This window comes from Mustela erminea, chromosome 18 (genome assembly GCF_009829155.1).
Source record: "Mustela erminea isolate mMusErm1 chromosome 18, mMusErm1.Pri, whole genome shotgun sequence".
NCBI lineage: Eukaryota > Metazoa > Chordata > Mammalia > Carnivora > Mustelidae > Mustela > Mustela erminea.
The window spans coordinates 21,756,459-21,775,722 of NC_045631.1; the positions used below are offsets into that span (position 1 = coordinate 21,756,459).

General features: G+C 37.2%; 1 protein-coding gene across 7 annotated transcripts in view; it reads left to right on the forward strand.

Moving 5' to 3' along the window:
* Nucleotides 1-18,980, forward strand: part of RHOT1 (ras homolog family member T1) — a 63,652-nt gene extending 44,672 nt beyond the window's left edge. The window contains exons 17-22 of one of the 7 annotated variants that reach the window (XR_004280478.1): nt 1,585-1,704; nt 3,605-3,807; nt 4,869-4,964; nt 6,624-6,746; nt 8,161-8,274; nt 18,104-18,232. Coding sequence is in view for 6 of the 7 variants with exons in the window: in XM_032320272.1 (XP_032176163.1) it covers nt 1,585-1,704; nt 3,605-3,807; nt 4,869-4,964; nt 6,624-6,746; nt 16,437-16,580; nt 18,104-18,221 (804 nt within the window). In the remaining variant the exon portion in view is untranslated. Of the gene's footprint in view, nt 1-1,584; nt 1,705-3,604; nt 3,808-4,868; nt 4,965-6,623; nt 6,747-8,160; nt 8,275-16,436; nt 16,581-18,103 lie in introns of all 7 variants that reach the window. The other 6 variants (XM_032320272.1, XM_032320275.1, XM_032320271.1 and 3 more) reach the window with 6 other exon arrangements.
* The last annotated feature ends 284 nt before the right edge of the window (nt 18,981-19,264 follow it).

Genomic DNA, 19,264 nt, shown 5'->3' on the forward strand with positions numbered 1-19,264 from the left:
ATAGAAAGTAAAAACAAACAAAAAAACCTTCTCTTTCCTTTTCTTCCACTTTTTTTTTTTTTTTAAGATTTTATTTATTTATTTGACAGAGAGAGATCACAGGTAGGTAGAGAGGCTGGCAGAGAGAGAGAGAGAGAGAGAGAGAGAGAGAGAGAGAGAGAAGCAGGCTCCCTGCTGAGCAGAGAGTCGGATGTGGGACTCGATCCCAGGACCCTGAGATCATGACCTGAGCCGAAGGCAGTGGCTTAACCCACTGAGCCACCCAGGCGCCCCATCCTTTTCTTCCACTTTTTAAAAAAAAATTTTTTTTCCTCTACTGTTGACTGGAAATTAATATGAAAACCTCACTTCAGGTGCTTGGTAGTTTATCTATACTCTGAATCGAGTTTCATCTATTTAGCAGAGAGGAGTATAGTTACCAAATATGTTAGTCTAAAAAAATGGATGAAAGAAGTATATGACTGAAAAGACAGTCTGAAATACAGTAGAAAGAGATTATGTGTTCTTCTTGGATCCAGTCACAGTTTGATTTGAACCCTGATCCATCACTGATTAGCTGTGTGACCTCAGGCAAGTGGCTTTGTCTCTCTGAGCCTGACTTTCTTATCAAGCTAGCTAATCTGAGGAGCTCCTAACAAATAATAGCTACCAGAAAAAGCTCATTTCCTTTCTTTTTCTTTTTGGAAATAGTTTGTTCTGCCAGACAGATGATCACATTGAATTTCATACAATTTTCCTTCTTTATGATAAACGTTTTTTTTGTCAGTTTCTAATTTAACCTTGTTTATTTCCCATTCTTCCCCTGTTAAGTATAGTTCTACTTAACTGCATACTCAGTAGATATAGCTGACTGTGAATATTCCTGTTCTTATTCTTATACTGTCTCTGTAAATTGGTATCTGTCGCATCTCTGACTATCCATTTTATTTGGAAAATATCAAGTCACTTCTGACCTTGTACTTCCTTTTTCTCGACATAGGTGCACTGCCTTAAATAACTCAGTAGTACTGAATTTTACTCTTGCTGGATCATTGTCATAGGGGTGACATTTCTATAGACGTTTTATAATAAACATTAAAAAAGAGTAGGCAGGAAAAAAAAAAAAAAGAGTAGGCAGTGGAGTGGAACAAAATGACCTTAGTGTAAAGAGTCTTTTTCTTTGTTGTTGTTTTTTTTAATTGGTGAGGAAAAAAGGTGGTCTGGTAGAAAGAAAATAGACTTGAAATCATATTTGAGTTCAAATTTTGGTCTGATGACTTGCTAGATGTGTTATCTTAGGCAGTTGACTTAATCTGTTTAGCCTGTTATCTTACCTATGTAGAGAATGTGCGTAAATAGCCTGCCTAGAGCAGGTCAGTCACTAAAATGTTTGCTCCTGGAAAACCTTGATCACCGTCAGTCCACAAAATCAGAAGCTACTTGTTGATCTACACTTCCCATCTCTAAAAATAGCCTGAAAAGTTATGCTTAACATCTTTTAGAAGTACTTTATTTGGAAGTCAAGCAATAATAACACATCGTGACTTTAATGAAACATGAATATTACAATATTAATGTTTCTTAATATCTTTTTCTTTTTACAAGTTACATGATATCTCCGAATCAGAATTCCTAACTGAGGCTGAGATCATTTGTGATGTTGTGTGCCTGGTATATGACGTCAGTAACCCCAAATCCTTTGAATACTGTGCTAGGATTTTTAAGGTTTGTTGTTCTTTTGGTCTATAACTGTTGGTTTGGGCTATAACTTTATATGGAGTTAATGGAATTATATAATGTTATGTTTTCTAACTAGGGAGATGTAAGAAAATCACTTGCAGAGCTTTTGAAAAATACATTTGTCTCCCATCTTTAAAGGTTTTGATTTCATTCTGAGGTGGTAAAGTCTAAGACATCTGTATTTTAAAAACATTTTTTTTTTTTTTTTTTTTTAAGATTTTATTTATTCATTTGACACAGAGAGATCACAAGTAGGCAGAGAGGCAGGCAGAGAGAGAGAGAGGAGGAAGCAGGCTCCCCGCGGAGCAGAGAACCCGATGCGGGACTCGATCCCAGGACCCTGAGATCATGACCTGAGCCGAAGGCAGCGGCTTAACCCACTGAGCCACCCAGGCGCCCTAAAAACATTTTTTTCCAAAAATAAATAGATACATACATACATACATACAAATAACAATTTTTTTCCACATGTGATTCTGATGTGCATCCATAGTTAAGAACCTCTGTATTACTGGAAAGTCTTCTTGGCCATTAGGAATCCACATGGAGAGGTGCCACACTGGCTCAGTCAGTGGAGCACATGACTCTTCATCTTGGGGTTGTGAGTTTGAGCCCCACGCTGGGTATAGAAATTACTTAAAAATAATATCTTTTTTTAAAAAAGTAGTGTACATGGATTATATATTGTCAGTTACACCAACAAAAATAATAATAATAATAGAGCAAGGGGAAAAGCCAGAGGCTTGAAAAGTCCTCAGATTGAGATTTTCACCAAGATGCTATAGGGTTAAAAACCAAGATGTTATAGGAGTATGTACCAAGGAATTTATTCTAGCATTGTTTTTTTTTTTTCTAGCATTGTTTTTAATTAAAAGAAAAAACTAGAAATAATCCAGATGCCTAACAATAGGAGGATGCTTTACTAAATTAAGAGAGAATGATACAGTGGAATGTTAAGTGGCTATTAAAAATAATGATTTTTGAATTCTGAAAGCATGGAAGATTCAGTGTTATATTTTTATTTTATTTATTTATTTATTTGTAAGATTTTATTTATTTATTTGACAGAGAGAGAGACAAAGCAAGAGAAGCAACACAAATGGGGAGTGAGAGACGGAGAAGCAGGCTACCCACTGAGCAGGGAGCCTGATGTGGGGCTCAGTCCCGGGACCCTAGGATCATGACCTGAGCTGAAGACAGACTCTTAATGACTAAGCCACCCAGGCGCCCCTCAGTATTATATTTTTAAACGACTATGTCTATCATGACTGCGGCTATAGAAATGTTTATAGAGGGACGCCTGTGTGACTCAGTGTGTTAAGCCTCTGCCTTCAGCTCAGGTCGTAATCTCAGGGTCCTGGGATCGAGCTCCACATTAAGGCTCTCTGCTCAGCAGGGAGCCTGCTTCCCCCTCTCTCTAGGCCTACTTGTGATCTCTCTCTTTGTCAAATAAATAAATAAAATCTTAAAAAAAAAAAAGATGTATGTGTTTAAGGACTAATGATGTGAAAAATGAAGGTAGTGAAAAAAAATAATAAAATCGTGAAGCAGAAATTTTTAAAATGAAAATAATGTGCTCTAGGTAGAGGAATTTAGGTGGATTTCTCTGTTTCAAAATATGGTATCTTTTTAATAAAAAATATCAATTTTTTTCAGATTGTACTGAATCTGAAGAGTCGTTACAGATTTGTACAGTTACCAGCATTAGAAAATTGGCCCTGGTCTTATGAGACTGCCTGGTCCACTGCCAGTCGCTGCCTTTTAGTTTACTTTCTCCCTGAAGCTATACTTTGCCTAGCCAGAGATAATTTTTAGTATACATTTAATTAAATGTAGTAATTTTTTAACTTGTCATCAGATTGTGATTTTAGTTTTTATCCCATAGCAACACTTCATGGACAGCAGAATACCTTGCTTAATCATAGCTGCAAAGTCGGACCTGCATGAAGTTAAACAAGACTATAGTATTTCACCTGCTGATTTCTGCAGGAAACATAAAATGCCTCCACCACAAGCCTTCACTTGCAATACTGCTGATGCACCCAGTAAAGATATCTTTGTTAAACTGACAACGATGGCCATGTACCCGTAAGTACTTGCTCTGCCATCATTTTCATGCTGCATGGTTCATAATAACATCGCATGCCATGATTAGTCATGAGGGTGGGACCTTTGTCACATAGAAGTTGTTCAGCAACAGAAAGAGACTTTGTAATGAGAAGGAACAAATTTTGGGTAGACGTGAGTCTGGTTTGGGTGCCATACTAAAATCACACAAACAGTGCTCCTGACAGGATTTGTATATTTTTAAGCAGTAATTATTTAAACAGTAACTATTTTAATAGGATAGTACAATGAAACACAACCCGCGACCCAGCATTTAAAAAATAGTCTTACTGCAGTCAAAGGCAGTTGACATCATGTTGCTTTATGTTTTTAAGACATTTCCGTATGAACAGAAAGTTCATTTTAATATTTTTCTGTTGATTCATTGACCTTGAGTATGTGGAGGATTCTAAAATATTTTAGGAAATTATGTTTAAATTATAGATATGTTTGAGAATATAATGTCTTTTTTAAGTGCTGTAAAAAGCAGTTGTAATTGGAATTCCTGCTATATAAATGTCTCACATTAAGTGTTATGAACCATGAATTTTATGTACATTTATTGTATATCTATACATATGCATAAGCACATAACTGTGGACATTTTCATAGCTTACTAACTGCCTTAGAATTGCATGGTTCTTAATGGCATTCTCCTCAAGTACTGTGTGTGTATAATTCTGTTTTGTAACAAGATAGTTTTTCAGGCAGTGCGTTTCTCAAGACTTTAGCTTAATCTATTTGTTATTAATTTAGTCTCTAAATTATTTTTCCTCATATGAAAATTGTGGTATAAAATAGAGTAATGATCAAACGTGGCTACGAACTGAAGTCTTTCAGAAAGGTGTTAATTTGTGCAGATTCTTCAAATCAGAGTTAACTATACTGCTATTCTGTTAACTAATACTTTTTGAAAAAAAAAGGCAGCAAGCCCTTGAAATTCTATTTGTATTGGAAGACAAGTCATTCCTGTTACTATAGATAAACAGAACTTAATTTATGTTTTACCTTTGCTTTAAAACTCTCGTGTATGTTATCTACAGAGAGGATCATTACAGAAACAGACTCTCCCGAGACATGGGCAACACTGATAGAATAGAGAATTTGAGAAAAATCTGGGTCTTTCTAAAAACTGCTTTGTAAGTTACTTTTTCTTTATGGCTTCTATGGGATTTTTGTTGACTTTTCTTGTAGATGACCAGATCTCCTTTCCTGCTGTAATTAACATTTAGTAATTATCCAGAAACGCACTGCTTGGTCAGGCTTACTGCCTAACTGTATATGACAGTAGTGTTTTTTTCTTTTTCTTTTCTTTTTTTTTGTTTACTATGTAAATGCACTATTTTAATCTTGTAGATAACTGTAACTGTGTTTTCAGATCTGCATCTTTAAAACATTTTGCTGCGATTCGTGTGTGTTTGTATGTATGTGTGTGTATATATGATAAATGTACATACAGGGACACTTGCTTATATGGTTAATCCCAAACTACTTCTCATGAAGCATCTCCCTGTTGCTAAGCATACTTTGCATCTCCTTTTTGGTGGGTGGAGCCTGTGTATGTTGAAGAGTCAGACCGAATTGATAAAATCACAGATGGATTCCAGTATGACAGCTGGCAGCAACTTAGTAGCATTGATACGTTCCTCATCACAAGTCAGGTTTTAAAAAAAGGAATGTCTTGAGTCTATGAGAGCTTAAAAATTAATTCTCATTTTTCTTCATGTTGGGAATTAGGCATTATTGGGATGCTGCTAATCTCCACCACCATGCCACCATGCGATGTGGTCTCATCAGATCTCACAAGCTAAGCCAAGTCAGAGTGGGCCAGTCCTTTGACTGAGAAGCCTTTTTAAAAAAAATGGGCAGGTGTTACAGGAAGTGCTGGCATTGATTCATCAGGTGGCGCTCTTCTGAGTGGGTTCGGCGCCAGTGCCTCTTCAGGGTGCCGTGACGGCTTTGTATGTCTGAGTGGCTTTGACCACTGGGCAGTCCCTGGGGACCCCCTACTCTTGGTTGTTAGGATGGAGGTGAAATAAAGTGCCCCATGTGCCTGTACCGACTAGTACAACTCCACTCAACCAGAAAGGAGTCAGAAAGCCTCCCGAAATTTCATATCTGATGCCAATTGGACCCATTGTTGATTTTTACATCCTCACCTAAGAGTTTCACACTGTCATACTTAGCTGCTGTGTTTTCGTAGCAGATGAAATCAACCCTCTGCTTTGTCCACGTGGAAATTTATGAAGCACTTTGATTTCCTTTGGGAGCCAGGGTGCTTGATGAATTGAAGACCATCTCCTCAGGGTTGAATATACTCGTCTTTTGACCCTTTTGTGTATTTGTCACTCTTCTCCTTCCTGGTTTTTCAGGCATGTGTGTATGCTGAGGGAGGAGGAGGGAATGGTTCCTTAAATGCTAGCACACTTTGTCCTTTTGGTGGGTGCTATGGCTTACTCAGTTTTTCTTATTTATTTACACGAGGGTGCCATCTATCGCTGTGCATACTATTCCACTAAAACTCTTGTGATGATAATTCCATCCCCCCTCCAAAAAACCAAGAGTATTAGCTAATTTTCCTTAGGTTTTCTCTAGGAGGGAGGAGGGAGCTATTGCTATGTACTGTATTTTTGGTAAATGTGGAATTCTGCACAACTTTAGCATGCCCCACACTGTCTTTTTCCTTAGTGTTGCTTATGCCTAAATCTTTTTATTTTTTTTTTTAAGTTGGCACACCCTAACTTGTGCCGTATTTGTAAGTAAGAACTCAACTCCTGTCCTTCTGTGTGTTTTCGCAGCCATGCCCGGTTACGCTGTATGTGCACCTGCAACAGGTGTACATTTTGCATCTGTCAGAACTTCCTCAACTCAGACTTGCTGCAATCTGTAAAGAACAAAATCTTCACTGCAGTTCTTAACAGGTTCTTAACTTTATTTACTGGGTACCAGGCATTCTGTTAAAATACAAAAGAAAAAAAAAAGTGGATAACTCTTCATTATACAGATACTCATAGAAAGACCACAAGCCAACCGATGCCCAACTAACTTCCACTAAAATTCTCACCGTGGTGATGATGTTTTCAGGGGACTATAAAAAAAGATTTTGGATTTCTTTTTTCATGAAGTTTAAAGTATCGTTCATATGACAGGATAATATGTATAGGGAGATTAAAATCTTTTAGCTGAGAGTTGTAGAAATAGGTGAGGACTTTCATAGTAACAAAAAGACACATTGATCCCAAATGCGAAACTGTACTCACTTACGTTCAACTAATATAACTTCATTAAAACCACACTAATGCGAACGGTATCTTGGGTTTGAAAAATTTCTGTATTATAAGTACCTGGAATGTTTATGTGAAAGAGCATGGCTTCTGGAAATGAGGATAATAGCTAACTTTGAGGATTCAAAGGATTATGAGAAAGAACAAAAGATCTATAGTACTCATTTTTGAGGTCTTTATAATTGAGCCTAGAAAGTGATACCCTTTTTAGAAAGGGAAGGGAAACAAACAAGATATTTACATTCCCTCAAAGCAAAGAACTTGGAAGGTTATATTCTTATTCTGGTCATGCTTCCATTGTTCAAATTTACATTTTGTGAGCAGTTAAGAGACTATGAACTATAAATTTGGATCTGCTGTAAATTTTTGTGTCTAAAGATGAGTGTTTTGAAATCGACATTCAGCTGTCATTGGGAGCTGGACTTGATTAAGACAGATGATCAAGCTAAATAGACTTTGGTTAGAAATGGGTCCATTCTTGGTCTTACTGTTGGGCTCTCACTTAAGGCTAGTGGGCTCTCACTGTAGGATAGTTTGTGTCCACCAGCAAAAATAGTAGATATGGCTATGAAACAGTGAGACTATATTTAATGTGGGTCAGAAACTGATCTTGAAGGCATTCTAAAAAGAGTTTCAGTGACGTTTTGAGCACTAGTAGCTCTGGAATAAGAATGCAGCCATCACAGGTGACTGCTTTGAAGGGACTGCCACGCTAATTTGGTGGTAACGTTCTGCCTCTGTCCTTTGAATGGCATCTTACAATGTAGTAGCACAGATTCTCTCATGTGGACTATCTGAGAAAATGCAAGGCTAGTTCAAACCAAACAACATTCAGAAGCTCCGGTGTTGGAAATGCTACCTAGAGTCAGAAGAGATTCCAGAACTCTCTGGCCTAACCTCCCATTAGAATGCCTTCCTGAAAGCCTTCCTGTGGAGAGTACTGTTTATCTGCTGATGGCTTTCCTCACTGGAGAGGGGTTTTGCTTTTGCCTTTGCTCATTATTTTAATTTTTTAACTAAAATGATTTCCCTGTAACTTTCTCTCCTTTAGTTTTAGTTCTGCCCTTTAGAACAACATACGACTATTCTACTCCCTCTTCAACCTAGCAATCCTTCAGACATTTGAAGACGGCCATCATGTCTCCCCTAATTTTCTCTTCTCCAGGTAGAACATCCCCATTTCTTTCAGCCTTTTCTTAAATTAGATGGTTTAGTGACCTCATCAGTCCTGGTTGTCCTCGTCTGAAAGCCCTTTAGGTTTTCAGAATTCCTATTAAAAGAGGTGCTGCTGAGAATGGGGAGCAGTGCTCCAGGTGTGATGGGACCAGTCTCGAACAGTGGGGTCATGTCCCACAGTCAGGATAGCACCTATCTGCTGCATGAAGTGACATTGTTAGCAGCCCCATCCCACTGTGGATGCATATGAATCTCGGGGTTCACTGAAATCAGATATTTTTTTCATACGAGGTACTATTAAGGCAGCATCCCCTCCTCTCTAATTGTGTACTTGACATTTTTAGTTGAGTCTTTGAATCTAAACACAGATACATATGTATCTCTATTAAGTGTCATATTCTTTTTGATCCATTTGTTCTAGCTCAGTCATTTCAAACATTATTTCTGTCATTTGTCCCATTATCTATCTCTCTTGGCATTGTGTTATTTGCAAACTTGGTAGATATGTCTTCTTTATCGTTCAAATTATTGATAAAAAATAATGTTGAATACCAAGAGATTGGAGAGAGAGAGGGAGCCAAAGCCAGCAAGCCCTGAAGTATTCCCTCAGAGAGCTCTTTTCCCAGTGACACAGGTATAAAATACTTGGGAAAAGATTATTCTGTAAATTAAAAATATTTTATTATCCAGTCCATATTTTATCTTAGTATCTTATAAGAATTTCATGGAGGGCTTTTTTGAAATCAAGATGCAATTTCCTTTTTTTTTTTCCCAGTATGTAATTTCTAACACATTCTTCTGATCTATCAATCTGTCAATGTAGTAATTTTACCTAAATAGGAAGTGACATCTATTTGGTGTCTTATTCTTGGTGAACCCACCTTGGCTCCTAATAATTGCTAATCAAAACCATCTGTTTCACTTATTCTATGAGTTCTTGAGTGTCCGTAACTTGCAGATTGATTGATTGTCTGCATCTTTAGTGACAATTTTATTCTTAGGTCGGTTTAGTCAGCTTCCAAATGGAAAAGGTTGGGTGTGTATTAATTGATGAGCTTGCTCATGGTAAAGTACTCTGTACAAAGATCTTTGAAGGGAAATCAGTACATCTTGTCATATCTATTTATAAACTAGAACTAATTTAATGGTAGTGTCGGCATACATCCCCGACATCTAGTAATCAAGAATGGAATGAATGAAAAAGATAAGGAGGGAAACCAATGTGCCTTTTGAAGCAGTCCTTCTGATTCCTTGTAGTGTTTCAGAATTTTGTAGAAGTACAGTGGGAATTTAGGACTTCTGTACTGAAGTTTCCCCAGTTTACAGAAGGATGTAGATAAGGTATATGGGTTGGAACCCCAGAACTTGAGTACCTACAGGATCGGGATATGTATTGTCAGTGCACAAAGGTGGTCAGGTATGAGAAGTAAGAGACGTAGGGACCGTGACAGGCCCTGTCTAAAAGAGGCAGCCACAACTCAGCTCTGGCCTTTTGTTGTCCAGGCTGGCTGGTGCCAGGTCTTCTGATTCTGTGAGACACGAGACATCAGGATTTTTATGTGAAATTTCCTGCTATTCAAATAATGGCAAGTAAATTTAAGTCTTTAAAAGTACTGATCAGAACAAGACATGTTTACAGGCCAGCAGCTTGCAACCTCAGTCTTAAGATATGGCCTAGAGTTGTGCAATTGCAGGCCCCCCCCCCCCAAAAAAAAAAGTAAAACATACACCTAAGGAATGAAAGTATCTCCTTCCCCTTCCCACCAACCAAGTTCTACTCCCTTTCTCATGAAAGAATCTGAAAAAATTGTGGAGTGCTGGGTTTGCCTCCTTTCTTTCCTCTCTCTCTCGGGTTGTGGCAGCCTTTGGGTGTTGGTCACTGTTGGTTCACCATGCTAGATGTATCTTAATGTTATAAAGCAGAAAAAGAATTGATTAATTTGCTGAAAGTCATTTTAGGAATTTTTCACTGTAATTCAGTAGGGAGGAAGGAGTCTCACTCAACAATAAGTCTTAGGTCTCTGCTTTTAGAAAGCTGCCACGTCTTGTGTTTGAGTTAGATGTGTAAAAGAGTAGTTTCAAAATTTTTATGGAAGCAAAGAGTTTCAGTAAATGTCTTCAAAGAAATTGACAGGTATTGGTGCATACATGCTGGTCTCAAACTTAATACCTTGTTTCGGTATGCTTGTAAACATGTTGGTTGAAATAAATCACTTGCAGAGATAGTACATGTTTGAGACCACATTATCCCTTTATCCCCTTCTGCCCCTGTGATTTATTCACTCAGACTTAAGTACCTGCTTTAGATAGGACCCTGCTGTGAGCTGGGGCAGAATATGAAGATGAAGAAGATAGGGACCTGCCTTTAAGTGCCTCTCTGAATACTATGTTATTAAAATTTTTTTCCTTGAACTTTGGTTGTATTTTCAGGAACCTTAGTCCCTCGGGCTACAGAAGTAAGGCTATCACCTGATCATGACAGAATTTAAGCTAATAATTTACATTTAGGCAGTTCCCACAGATTCATTTCTGAAATTATCCATTTTTTCCCCTAGCTATCTATTTTTGACCAGACATTGTCCCCCTTTTTTTGAGCTTATTTACTGACGCTACATATTTTAAGTAGAGTAGTAATAAAATTTGTTTTCTTTTTAATGTAATAGAATATATATTTATTTCAAGATGTCAAAAGTGTTAAACTATGTATCTGACATGTAACTTTGTTCTTTAATAATTATGATCTCACCCTAGTGATCTGGACAGGTTTATGTATTTCTTTAGAACAGTTGATGAATAATGGGACTTATTTGAATTTAAATACATTTGGAAGATGATTAACGGGGTCAGATGATTTTAATCTTTGGCATTGCTTTCATTTCAAATAGTGTAAATCATGGCACTGGGAAAATACACCTTCTGGTTATATTTTTATTTTAATTACCTTTTTAATCTGAAAGTGTTATAATCCTACATGATTATGTAGGAGTGAGCTGGATTGTTGGTTTGAACTACCCAGGATTCTGGTTACCAAGTACTTATTATTCTGACTTCAGAGACTCCTACTTTGCATGACTTTGTTACTCTTCTGCAGTGTGCTGTTGATGTGAACTTGTCCTTTCCTTTAGGTGTTCATTTTAATTTGTATGTCTGTGTCACTTAGTCACTTTTTTAACTTCTCTAAGCCCCTATCCCAGCTAATTTCTGTGTATAACCCTCCCACCTCTCCTAACCTATAATTTAATCAAAATGTTTATTTTATAATTTATTTTGGTGTGATTTTCTTTGATATGTATTTTGGTTTTAGGATTTCTTTCATCCCATTTTATTATTTGTATCAGCCATATAAATTATTTGTTCATGTTACTTCTTAAGTTTAGTAGCAGCATTTTACTTTAGCAACCAAGTGCATAGATCACAGTGAGTGCTTAAAGCAACCCAAAGGTATGATGGACGGTCATTGTGGCCATTGAATTCTTTGCCTTATTTTTTTAATGCATTTTTAAAATCAGGTGTATGTGGCATTTATTTTAAGCCATTTATTAATGATATTTGCCCATATTGCTTTAATAATCACCTAAGTTGCTCCTTCATGTACTTTAAAACCATTTTACTTAATAGGAGCCTCTTTTTGGAAGAAAGGATTTTATTATTGTCACACTGAAAGGAACTGCCTTTTCATAGGATTGCATTATGAAGATGATAGATACCTAGAAATCTTAACGTCCTGGAGAGTCTTCTGGGAATATAAGAATTCTTAGGATCTTATGTAATAGTGAACTATTATATCCAACAAAGTCCGTCCTGTGTTTTGGTTTCATATGAAACTTCTATGTTCCCTTGTATCAAGGTCCTTACAAGACATTTCTTTTAATTAGGATACAGAGTGTTATGTTTAAAATTATACAAGAGCTTATGTTACAGATTCTCATTAAGTAAGCTGCTGCTTGCTTATGCATTTTAAAATTTTTTGCCATTTGGTTAGAATATTAAAGGATGCCACAAGGTAGAGTTTGTTCTGATCTTTCAGTATCAGTAGATAACATAGAGGTATTATGTGTTTCCCATGTATCTATGGTCATCTGTAAATTTTGGTTCTTCTAATGCTTGTGAAGCATTTCTTGACATTGATGCACATTTACGTCCTTTTCCAAAGTATGTTACTATTTAGGCATGCTCAGTTAACAGCTTCTTTATAATTTGTGTTGCAGTTCATCTGCTAGTTCCAGAACTAGCTCTAGTTCACTAAAAGAATTGTCGTTAAAATTATTATTAAGAGTACTGGCATTATTATCAGAAACAAAGGTAAAAGACACTTCACCAGGCAAAAACAAAACACCAAGAAAACACTGAGAGGAATAAAAGCAGGGAGGCCCAGAAGACTTTAAAAAACAAGCGAAATATTCAAAAACAGAACATTGGTGACCTCGGTACCATTTTTAACTTGAGCTACGGAAGTGCAACTAGGAAAAAGCTGTATGTGCTATCTGTGAGCCCTAGTGACTAGGTTCTGTGCATTACAGATACAGAGGTGGTTGCAAAGGATTAACTTAAAAATTCCTACTTGAAATCCATATGTGGGTAGAATTAGGAAATTAGAAGAACATTCATATTAGAATTAGGAAATTTGAAGAACATTCATATTTCTGCATCAGTACATCTCTGCTTTGGGTTTGGAAAGGATCGGGTGGTGAAATGAGAAGAATGCAATCTAGGAAATTCGCATTTATTTCTGCAAAGTTGCACAGACGGCCAGTAAAAGCGCCTGGGTGGGACTGCTCTTCGCTGCCTTGAGTTCGCGCCGCTGAACTTTTCTTTCCTTCAACTGACATCTGGACCTTTCTGGATTTCCCCCACTTCCTTAAATTCTAATCTTTGCAGACTTTTAGGTCTCTGCAATATAGTGCTTATACTCCAGATATATAAAGACCTGGGACATGTTATAAAAAACAGTATTAAAAATACTCTATTTGGGAATAGCTAAAATGGGTTAATTCCATTGAGCCCTTTAGAATTTGATTATCTTGTTTCTAAATAGCGCAACTGATAACCATTCCTTTTATTATTGGTCAAATACACTGAACCAATAAAAATTTTAACTTATCTTCTTATATATGTCGTAAATTGCAGAGTGAATCAAAAGTATCTTGTCTGCCTGTTTTATGGCATTCTGTGCAGAGGTCCATAGGCATTGTGGTCACTCTCGATATGCCTTGTGTGACTGTTCACACAGACACTTCTTAACTTAAGCCTTTATTGCCTGAAGTTTGAAACCTTTCCTTCTCTCCGCCTTATTAAAAGTAGTGTAGAGGTGCATGCCTGGCTCAGTCAGTAGAGCATGCAACTTCTGATCACCAGGTTGTGAGTTCAAGCCCCACATTTGGCCTACTTTAAAGAAAAAAAAAAAGCGCTTGGCATCTGATTGGCTTATGGGCCCTCAGGACTTCTAAGAGAAAGCCAGCATCCAATATGAAGAATTTGCCACCTAAGAATTTAGAGGCTCTGACAAGCTTCAGATGATTAAGGATTTTATTCCAGCATTTTCATTATTTCTTATGTTCTAATAAGAGATACCACTGAACTAGGGGTGCCTGGGTGGCTCAGGTCATGATCCCAGAGTCCTGGGATCGAGCCCCGCATCGGGCTCTCTGCTCAGCAGGGAGCCTGCTTCCCTTCCTTTCTCTCTGCCTGCCTCTCTGCCTACTTGTGATCTCTGTCAAATAAATAAATAAATAAATCTTAAAAAAAAAAAAAAAGAGATACCACTGAGCTAAATTATTGTTCATAGAGAAGGAAGATGTGATTCTGGTATATCAATAGGTTTTTTATGTTTTATTTCATTTTTATTTTTATTTATTTATTTATTTATTTTAAGATTTTATTTATTTATTTGACAGAGAGAGAGATCACAAGTAGGCGGAGAGTCAGGCAGAGAGAGAGAGAGAAGCAGGCTCCCGCTGAGCAAAGAGCCCGATGCGGGGCTCGATCCCAGGACCCTGAGATCATGACCTGAGCCGAAGGCAGCGGCTTAATCCACTGAGCCACCCAGGCGCCCCCATTTTTATTTTTTTAAGGTTTTATTTATTTGTCAGAGAGAGAGAGGGCGAGGGCACAAGCAGGGGAGGAGGCCCGCAGATGGAGAAGCAGTTTCCCTGCTCAGCAGGAGCCTGATTCAGGACTTGATCCCAAGACCCTGGGGTCATGATCTGTGCAGAAGGCAGACGCTTAACCAACTGAGCCACCCAGGAGTCCGTCAGTAAGATTTTTTAAAAGAGAATCTTTATATATACACATGCACACACATTTTTGACCTTGTAATACTCATTTTTGGGAAGTCTCTTAAGGAAACTCTACTAAATACAGAGAAAAATCTTAGTAGAAGTATAGTCATCCTTTAGTTATAGTCACCAGTAAATAGAGACCGCCACCCATAGGGGAATCAGATACAGTAAAGCTGTTAAAATGAGGTTTCTGTAATTTATGATAAAGTCCTTACATAATAGTAAATTTTTAAAAAGGTATAAAATTTTATAATTTATACACATTGTGTTTGCAGCTGTGTAAGAAACACATAGAAAAAGTAAAAGGAAATGCCCTACATTTTAATTAGTTGCCTTAGGTGATGGGACTCTAGGTGATTTTTTTTTTCTTCCTACTTTAATTTTTCTCGTATCTTATAATGAGCATCTATTACCTTTTTGACAATAAAAAAATAATAATAACTAAAAAGAAAAAAAGCATGCCATAAGATAATTTATTCTAAAATGGTATTTTATGTGAGTCATTTTGAAAGAATTATACTTTTGAATTGTGAAAGAATTATTTTTGCTTGTTTAGAAATGAACTAGGAGGCAGCTTCATAAAACTATTGCTCTGCTTTCAGCTTGAGACCTGAAGTGGCAAACATGGCTCAGGTCTCATACTTAGGGAGTACAGTTAAGATCGTCTCATGTTCTCTCTCCAGGTGCTGTCAGTCAACTAGGCAGTGACAAGTGTGCCATCCATTATCAATGCTTTGTCATATATAGAGAGCCTGGTTAGTGCACCTCTTAAATGCACATGCTAACTGCATAAAATAGGTCTCTAAGTAGCTTTCCAGTCTACAGGTATCTTAAGTAACCAGTATAAGGTTGATGGAGTCATTGAAATATATCTTACGAGTTAACAGTTGCCTTAAGTTTTAAACTGGGTACATCTTGACCATGTATCTTTATTGTTTCTTATATATAAACAGGAACTGCTATTCTGCCTATCTGCCTATAGAAGGCTATACTATAGCTTGGGGAAAACAGTAATTACTATCTTGAAATGCAAAAATAAACGAAACAATAAAGTCAGAATATATTAGTTCACGAATGGTAATACTTGCTTAAAATACAACAAAGGGAGTTACATGAAACCAATTCCATTCTTGAAAACTATGAGAAATCATTTTGACTGATTTTACCATGATGACAGCTAGCTGTAATCCTAGCCCTTTTCTTTCCCAAATTAAAAAAAAAAAAAGTGTAAAAGAAATCTCAAAAATCCTTCATCAGTGAAGGTGCATCAAAATCAGAGACAGACCAAAGCTGAAGCAAAAGCTCTCCTGCCCTTTTAGCCTGTTTCTCACTTTAAATTCTACACGTCTCTGTTGATTGGGAGTTACAGACTTTGAAACTCTCATCATTGGTCTCCGGTAGTCCCTGAGTTTGGACTCCATTTTTTGCAGACTCATGTTTGCAGTTGTTGGTAGTCTGCAGTTAGAAGCATCGGTCAGTTTCCTGACTCACAGTCGTTAACCTCATTTTGATGAATACTTACGGTCACCACCTCCCATCAGGCCCTGCTGAGGAACTGGTTTCCAGGGCTTCTCTTGGTGTTTCAGATCTAGCAGAATGAGCCTCGAAGGGATATAGAGAATGTACATAACAGCCTTAGGTTTTCTTTCCTGATATGTGAGTGTTTCTGAAAGTACCCATAGATACTTTTTTTTTGAAGTTTGGCAATTTGTTACAGAATACATTTATTTTAAATATAGAAAGCATGAGATGCATCATATTAGGGTGGCAACTCAATTTCTGTGTGGGATGTTTAATTGAGAGATGTTATTTTCAGTCCCCTTCTCTTGTGAGCTCTGCTGTGAACTGCAAACTGTGTGCATGTGTATAAAAGGTTAAGAGCCCGGGTAGCTGAGTGGGGTGCCATGCTGTTAGCAGACGACGAAGGCAGTATTACTCACCAGGTGCACGCCGTCAGCTCTGTAGAAGATTCCATCTTCATGGCATCATCTCATGATCCACTTTTTCTTGAAGCCAGGTAACATTTCCCACAACCAGTGGGTTGGCCTTGTTGGAGTTTTTCCAGCTGGAAAACTGAAACCTATGAATTTTCATCCCTAACTGGAAATAAATAAATAAATAAAACATTGCCTGTTGGAGGAACTAACTCACAAGGTGGAATGAACCCGTGTTATCACTTTGCTTTGTAAAATAATATGTCAGGAGTGATTTTTTCTTTCTTTCTTTCCTTTTTTCTTTCTTTCTCCTTCTTCTTCTTCTTTTTTTTTTTTTTAGGGAGCTGGGGAGAATAAGAAATTGGAGTGCTGTGTGTTGTTTTGCCATGGTGATAAGCATGGAGCACTCTGGCTTGTATTGTAGACTTGTTTCTAGAATGGGCAGATTGCATTTTGTGATAACTGATCCAATCGGCACTCTGACGATTACTGAGGCAAAGTCGTTTTGTACAATTGATATTCTTGGCTCTTAACTCTTTTGCATATGTCGATGTCCTGGTCTTCTAATGATGTCTGACTTTTGCTTCAAAGCTATTTGTTTCCTACTTGTGAAATAACCTGAACTAGATAGTCTCTCTAAGCTCTTAATTCTATAAGTTTTCTACATCTCCTCAGTTGTGCTCATTTAACTAAAACTCCAGTGACCCTTGAATAAAATATGCCACCTTTTGCTTTCAAGCGTTATCCTCTTTATGGTAAGCTGTCATACTTGAGAACCTTGAAGGTGCTTAGCAGTGTCATTAACTGAGCATGCTCACAAACCCAGTTTGTGGTACAGGCTGTCCCTGTTCTTGTCATGCATAATACGGCTTCTTTTATGTCATTTACCTTTCAGTCCATCACGTTACATGATGTCCTTTAGTTGGTACCATTGTCACTGCCTGTCTGACTAATATCAGGGTTGGTTTTTTTATTTATTTTTTTGTTGTTTTATTTTATTCTGAATTTTCTTTCTTTAACCAGCAGTAACCCAATTAATGCAAACTGGTAAATCTTCCCTATCCCCTTTGGGATTTTTTTGGATAAATTTTTTCTGGGGCTCAGTGTTTTTAAAGTTGACTTTAAGCATTGCTCTTAGAAAAGTATGGTCACTTGTCGCTTAACTGCTTACATGATAGCTTTTGATTCCTGGGCAGGAGATTGCATACTAAGTTCCATGAAATGGACTCTCAAAATTGTGAGATCTCGGCTTTACCTCTCATTTTGAAGGACCGTGGTGGGATTAAAAAGTAGTAGGTTGATTTGTCTACGTTCTCCATTTCCCATGTGAAGAAAATGTCTAAAATTTTGTTATGTTGATTACTCCCACGTAGTAAGTAGCTAATTGTAAAGACATTTGTCTTTATTAATGTCTACGTTATGTCTAAAGATAATGATTATCTAAGCAATGTACGTGTGGCTCTATTGATAAATGTTTTTGATAAGCATTACTGTATGCAATTAGCCTGACAAGTGTGCTAATACTTCCCTAAAAGTAGACTGTTAATGTAATTGGTATTTTCATACTAATCATGTTTTGAACATTAATTATATTTTCTGACTACAGGCACGTGACACAAGCTGACCTCAAGAGCTCCACGTTTTGGCTTCGAGCAAGTTTTGGTGCTACTGTTTTTGCAGTTTTGGGTTTTGCTATGTACAAAGCATTGTTGAAACAGCGATGATTAAAAAAAAAATGCCCTACCAAAAACAAATACTTTTATGTATTTATGTATGCTTTAAATTCTGCTAGAAATATTGAGATATTTATACATGCAGAGTTACTTTATTAATATTTGTAATTCATGCATAAGAGTATTTTAATGATAGCTATAACTGCAGTATTGGCTAGCATATGAAAAGAAAGAGCTTAACAGCCAAACTCAAATGGCTAAATTTCAGAGGCCAAAAGGGAATATTTTGTAAATAATGTACATATTCAGGCAAGATATGGTCTCCCAACCTGAATTCTAGAAATAATGTTTCTAGATGTTTCTACGTGGTATTGTTAGTGTTCGGTTGGCTCACTCTCCTAGGTCTAAGTCAGCTCCGAGATTGTATTTACTCGTGGATCAATTATTTATTTCACATTTTACTCAGAATGATCCTTTGGGTTCTTTAAAGAACACGAGGCACAATTTGCCATTTTCTCTCCATTTTTAAGAACGGAGGAGTCCTGATCAGCTCACACCTCTCTTTCAGTCACTTGTGGTAGGCCAGCCTCGAAGCCATCGTGCAGTCTAGAAAGTTGCCTAGCTGAGTGAAGTGCTTCTTGAAGGAAGGAGTAAGTTAAAGGCAGTTAGCGGGGGCGTGACCCATATGATTATGTTGCTTCCTTTGTCTGTATGTAGAATTTTATAGCCCTTTCAATCAAATGAGAAAAAAGATTTGTATATTATCAATGTTTTTAGTTTAAATAAACAGTCGCCATTACTACTACTGAATTTCCTCCCCCAGTGTATGTCATTCTCTAACGGCCGTGTCTATGATAGTGTCCTACAGTGGCTGCATGTGTCGTAAAGTGTTCTCCAGCTGGCTAGGATAACCCGGAGGCAGCACTTTTTTAAATGATAAAATAAATCCAACGAACATAAACTCTCATGATAAACCTATTTTTTTCCATCTTCAATCTTTTCGAGTATTTAAATAAATAACTGCTGTGTACCGTGACCTTGAGTTTTCTTGTCTTACGAAGTCAAAATTCCTGTACAGGTGTGAATGAAATCCT